Source organism: Salmo trutta, chromosome 32, assembly GCF_901001165.1.
Source record: "Salmo trutta chromosome 32, fSalTru1.1, whole genome shotgun sequence".
Taxonomy (NCBI): domain Eukaryota; kingdom Metazoa; phylum Chordata; class Actinopteri; order Salmoniformes; family Salmonidae; genus Salmo; species Salmo trutta.
This window is the reverse complement of record NC_042988.1, coordinates 40,812,408-40,818,729: the sequence shown is the minus strand read 5'-3', so window position 1 is coordinate 40,818,729 and position 6,322 is coordinate 40,812,408. Positions and strand designations below refer to the sequence as shown.

General features: G+C 44.1%; 1 protein-coding gene across 1 annotated transcript; it reads right to left on the bottom strand.

The window, feature by feature from the left end:
* Window positions 1-3,446: 3,446 nt before the first annotated feature.
* On the bottom strand, window positions 3,447-5,068 carry rasd2a (RASD family member 2a). Its single transcript, XM_029726885.1, has 2 exons — window positions 4,340-5,068; window positions 3,447-4,143 (listed from the first exon to the last, which is right to left on the bottom strand). Exons 1-2 carry the CDS (start codon window positions 5,022-5,024, stop codon window positions 3,617-3,619), a joined length of 1,212 nt encoding a protein of 403 aa, XP_029582745.1. The 5' UTR covers window positions 5,025-5,068; the 3' UTR covers window positions 3,447-3,616.
* Window positions 5,069-6,322: the final 1,254 nt, after the last annotated feature.

Genomic DNA, 6,322 nt, shown 5'->3' with positions numbered 1-6,322 from the left:
GTGTTGACCTGTCTAGAGAAGGGCCCTGTGTTGACCTGTCTAGAGAAGGGCCCTGTGTTGACCTGTCTAGAGAAGGGCCCTGTGTTGACCTGTCTAGAGAAGGGCCTGTGTTGACCTGTATAGAGAAGGGCCCTGTGTTGACCTGTATAGAGAAGGGCCCGGTGTTGACCTGTCTAGAGAAGGGCCCGGTGTTGACCTGTCTAGAGAAGGGCCCTGTGTTGACCAGTATAGAGAAGGGCCCTGTGTTGACCTGTCTAGAGAAGGGCCCTGTGTTGACCAGTATAGAGAAGGGCCCTGTGTTGACCAGTATAGAGAAGGGCCCTGTGTTGACCAGTATAGAGAAGGGCCCTGTGTTGACCTGTCTAGAGAAGGGCCCGGTGTTGACCTGTATAGAGAAGGGCCCTGTGTTGACCTGTATAGAGAAGGCCCTGTTGACCTGTATACCGAAGACCCTGTGTTGACCTGTCTAGAGAAGGGCCCTGTGTTGACCTGTATAGAGAAGGGCCCTGTGTTGACCTGTCTAGAGAAGGGCCCTGTGTTGACCTGTCTAGAGAAGGGCCCTGTGTTGACCTGTATAGAGAAGGCCCTGTTGACCTGTATACCGAAGACCCTGTGTTGACCTGTCTAGAGAAGGGCCCTGTGTTGACCTGTATAGAGAAGGGCCCTGTGTTGACCTGTCTAGAGAAGGGCCCTGTGTTGGCACTCTATTCTCTGTGTAGTGTGCTACATTTGACCCATAGGGTTCTGGTCTAAAGTAGTGCATTATGTAGGGAATAGAGTTCCATTTAGGAGACCTCCTTGGTATCATGATAGGCCTATACTCTTGCTGCTCTGTTCTTCAGAAATATTTGGATGAATGATTAGCAGTAATGTGAGCAGATGTTTCCCAGTACTGACACTACTGGGTAATGTTCACCACTCCTACAACGTGCTGCTGAGGTTTTTTTGCATTTCAATAGTGGATCATCTGCAGATGCAGTCAAATTGGAGGCTGTTGACAAGGACCCAATGAATACAAATGAATCATTCATTGATGGACCTCTATGACCCAATATACCAGGCAGGTAGGATCATAGAATGATACATTCTATGGGAAGAATAGTGAAGACCCACACACAGCCTTTAATTGCCTACATAATTGATGAGTTTATTTCCAAAACACAATTTTTTGTAAAAATATTTTTTTAAACCTTTTATTTAACTAAGCACGTTTTCACATTTGTGTTTTTTCATCAGAAATTATGTCTGTAAAATATTATTGTTATTATTCATAGATATTGTTCTTATTTTTTTAATAGTAGATTTTAGATGTGTATGAAAATGTTTGTTTTTTTGCGAAACACTACAGTTTAGCTGGAATGTTCCTATCCTGTATATTTGACTGTGATATGTGGTCGTCTCACCATATCTTAAGATTAATGCACTGGATAAGAGCATCTGCTAAATGACTACAATTTGAAATTTAATTGTTTTACATACAGATCTCAAATTACTGTATTGAATAATTGTTTACCTTTTTTTATTTGTCACGTATCATTTTTTCAGTTCTTAATAAAAAAATAAATTGTTACGTTTGACTGTGTAAAACTGAACAGTACTGCTTATTTCTCTGAGAGTGACGCAGATATATAGCATTTAGTAAAAAAACATGATTATTTGTCTCTAAAATGAAACAAGTTATTTAAAAGTAAACACGTCTGTCATTGAACAACCACATGAGTGATTTAGAAAAAAAAAACACACCAATCTCTTTCATCATTTATTTAAACTATAAAAGCTAATTTACCAACATTTCTGAAAATGGATATATAGCGTTTTGGAATGAAACTCTTCAATTACTACGTCACACATTGTTTGAGTGTTCAGATTTGTTATTTTGATAAACAGTCTGTTTATTTGTATTCGTTTTTTATAATTAAAGGAAATGTCACGTCCTGACCAGTATAAGGGGTTATTTATTATTGTAGTTTGGTCTGGGCGTGGCAGGGGTGTGTTTGTTTTGTGTTATCGGGGTTTTTGGGTATGGTTCTATGTTTTTTTCTATGTTGTGTATTTCTTTGTGTTGGCCTGGTATGGCTCTCAATCAGGAACAGCTGTACATCGTTGTTGCTGATTGGGAGCCATACTTAGGTAGCCCTTTTTTCCACCTGTCTTTTGTGGGAAGTTGTTTTTGCACTGCTATGGTTAGCCTGCAGAACTGTTTAGCTGTCGTTCGTTCGTTTTTTTTAGTTTTTTTTTTATAGTTTTCTTGTTTTTTTGTGTAGTGTTCAATAAAAGTTAATATGAGAATTCACGTACCCGCTGCATTTTGGTCCAATCCTTACGACGGCCGTGACAGGAAATTCAATGTAGTGAATGTTTGCTTTAGACAAGGGCAGGACAGTAAGTTCTATCATAAAATACATTTATAGAATAATGTTTTGGAATAATGTGTATTCTTCGTTGTACTCTCTCTCTCAATGTTTTCACATTCATAATGAATGGTTTTGTCTACTTGCCCCTAAAAGGAATTATATGCAGTTTATTGTCTGTCACAAGGGAGACTTTCGTGTCTTTTTTGAAACCGCAGTGCTCACCGTTAACGACATGGTACCCAACAGTATTTAATGAGTTTCGTACCGGTAAATGTTTGATCATGTTTCCCTTGGAACTACTCCTGTATGAACTTACATGTTGGTACACCCTGTCCATGGTGCTGAAACAGAGAGAATGGATAATATCACATTAACCGTTCCCCATGGGAATACTGTAGGCCTGTTGCTTTCAATATCTGGTAATCAACTTAATAACTCTGGCATTTATAATTAAGTCGACCAATAAAAGGAATCTCACTTCCGTGCTGATACCATGGCTATGCGTAATTGTGTAATTTCTATGGTTAATTGAGCACGATTAATTCACGTCATTCAGAGCCTTTCATTGCAATAGAAAGCTCTGGACTGTTGGGGGGGGGCACATTTCAGTCACTCGGAAATGCTCCACACTCAAAGCATTGCCTTGAGCTTTTAACAGAAAGGAGAGAACTGTTGTGCCCACTGGAGAGGTGTTATAGAACATAGCACCCCTGCAGGCTTTTACCACCCACGTACTTTCACTGTCAATCTGTCCATAAATGGTCATCCTGCGTATTTGATATGAAGCTTTGTAGCTCAGCTGATAGATCATGGCGCTTGCAACGCCAGGCTAGTTGTTTCGATACCTGGGACCACCCACGTGTAACATTTATGCACGCGTGAATGTAAGTCGCTTTGGATTCTATTTAAAGCGTCTGTTAAATGGAATATATATAACCAATGCCTATAAAGAGTACATTGTTTGATATCAATCGCTTGTTTCTAATTGTCTTTGATGGGGTTTCTTCTCCCTACTAACTTAGTTGAATCTTACTCTGGGCGCCTGCTAAGTGTAAAATGCTAGTCTACCTAAAATATCACAACACACTCATATCAATATGATAATACATTTTTTATTATTTCACAGTACACAAAGAAAATCTAAATTTACATAGTTCGCTCAACTGGTCCAGCCAATAGCCTAAAGCAGAGTATAACTCTTGACATAGTGGTTATATATTGTAATACTACAATATGTTTCTTGTACTGAGAAGTCCCTCAATTCATTGAATTTGACACTTCTCTATGGGTTTGCTCCGTTTAGTGGGGCTGGGGCCCATTACCCGCTGTAGGTCGCTGTTAAAGCTGGGGCGGCGGGCCAGTGGGTACACCGCACCGCATGGCGTGTCTGGAACCAACGCACGACTACGTCTGCCGCAACGGCTTCTGCTGATGCTCAGTGCCTGGTAGGTACGTATGGAGATCTCGCGATGCTGCGACGGACGCGTCTCGGTAGGGAGACCGCCTAGCTTGACAAGGGCTTGGAACATCTCTTCAAGACTGGTACTGTCTTTGGCTGATGTCTCGAAGAGCGCCGTGTCCTCCCCAAGAGCTTGGAACATCTCCAGACGACTGATGACCCTCTCCGCCTCTAAGTCCACTTTGTTGCCGCATATCACTATGGGAACCCGGGCATTCTCTTTGAGCTTCATCAGCTTGGTCTTGGCTGCTATTATCTCTTTGCGCAGTGTGTACACCTCTTTGAAGGAGTCTCTGTCATCCACACTGAACACCAGGAGAAATATGTCACCTGTTGTAGAGAAGAGTACAGATTTAGTGATTTGATTCAATGGAACAACAAAAAACACCCACATTCATTTTCCAACTCAATGTATTAGATCAAGGTTATGCAAAGGCCAATTCAATACACACAAAAATACATTTCATTGTCCAACTCAATTAGATCTATACTCAGTTAATAGCCTATACACTCATAACCTACACACCTGTCAGTATGGACAGCCTCCGTCTAGCGGGGAAGTCTCTCTCCTTCGCTGCGTCCAGGATATCAATCTGATAGGTTTCTCCTCGGATCTGGTACAACTTCCTGTGGAAGTCTTCTGCCGTCGGCTCGTACTGTTCCTCGAACCCGTCGCGCAGGAACCGCCTGAGAATGTTCGTCTTGCCCACTCTGGGCGCGCCGAGTACTACAACGCGCCGGCAGTTACGGGGCTTGGTGAGACGCATCTCCTCCAGTGGTGCGGTGCATGGAGTCTGGTCCGGGAGGGTCAACGTCGCTAGCGGGTCGAAGGATCTTCTTTTGGGGAACCTTTCCGAGGATGTAGCCTGAGTGGTCCCCGTGCTGGAAGACCGGACCACCCTCGTCTTCTTGTCCGTGTGTCTCCAGTGCTCAGTGACCGTATTAAAGATCCCTTTACTTGCCTTGGTCATGCTCGAGACCTTTTTGTATTGCATGAGGATTGTAGGTGATTGACAGTTGACACCTGTGACTTTAACATTGGGAAGCTGGTTGGAAATGGTTTGTTCAACATGATCGTTCATGCTGAGCTGGGTCTGTGGATGCCCGGCAGTGGCACAAGAGCTGAACGTGTCGGTGGTGCCATCAACGGAAAGGTAGACTACTTTCTCTGTTGTGTTCACCTCCATGTTCCTTCCAGGCACGGGGATCATCCGGGGTGTCTGTTGTTACAGGTCTGTTACACCTGTTGCTTCACCATGTGATGCGTTGCAGTGGAGCTTTGCAGTGTGCGGAAAGGAGCGTTGGCGCGGGTATTTATAGAGTATGGCTGGGCATATTGGTTGCTACGTCATTAGATAGAATCATCACATCGCATCAACGCTCCACTCCTTTTATGGTAGTATCATAGAAATATCTGTAATCATGTGATATCAGTCAAGTGTAGGCTATAGCCTTCCAATACACTTGTCAGGGAAACCCACAGCACAGCTAGAGATGGAGCACAGATAGAGATGGAGATGGAGCACAGATAGAGATGGAGCACAGATAGAAATGGAGATGGAACACAGCTAGAGATGGAGTGGGAACACAGCTAGAGATGGAGCACAGATAGAGATGGAGCACAGACAGAAATGGAGATGGAACACAGCTAGAGATGGAGCACAGCTAGAGATGGAGATGGAGCACAGCTAGAGATGGAGCACAGCTAGAGATGGAGATGGAGCACAGCTAGAGATGGAGCACAGATAGAGATGGAGCACAGATAGAGATGGAGCACAGATAGAAATGGAGATGGAACACAGCTAGAGATGGAGTGGGAACACAGCTAGAGATGGAGCACAGATAGAGATGGAGCACAGATAGAAATGGAGATGGAACACAGCTAGAGATGGAGCACAGCTAGAGATGGAGATGGAGCACAGCTAGAGATGGAGCACAGCTAGAAATGGAGATGGAACACAGCTAGAGATGGAGTGGGAACACAGCTAGAGATGGAGCACAGCTAGAGATGGAGATGGAGCACAGATAGAGATGGAGCACAGATAGAAATGGAGATGGAACACAGCTAGAGATGGAGTGGGAACACAGCTAGAGATGGAGCACAGATAGAGATGGAGCACAGCTAGAGATGGAGATGGAGCACAGCTAGAGATGGAGCACAGCTAGAGATGGAGTGGGAGCACAGCTAGAGATGGAGCACAGCAAGAGATGGAGCACAGCTAGAGATGGATCACAGCTAGAGATGGAGATGGAGCACAGCTAGAGATGGAGCACAGCTAGAGATGGAGCACAGCTAGAGATGGAGTGGGAGCACAGCTAGAGATGGAGCACAGCTAGAGATGGAGCACAGCTAGAGATGGAGTGGGAGCACAGCTAGAAGTGGAGCACAGTTAGAGATGAAGCACAGCTAGAGATGGAGTGGGAGCACAGCTAGAGATGGAGCACAGCTAGAGATGGAGCACAGCTAGAGATGGATCACAGCTAGAGATGGAGATGGAGCACAGCTAGA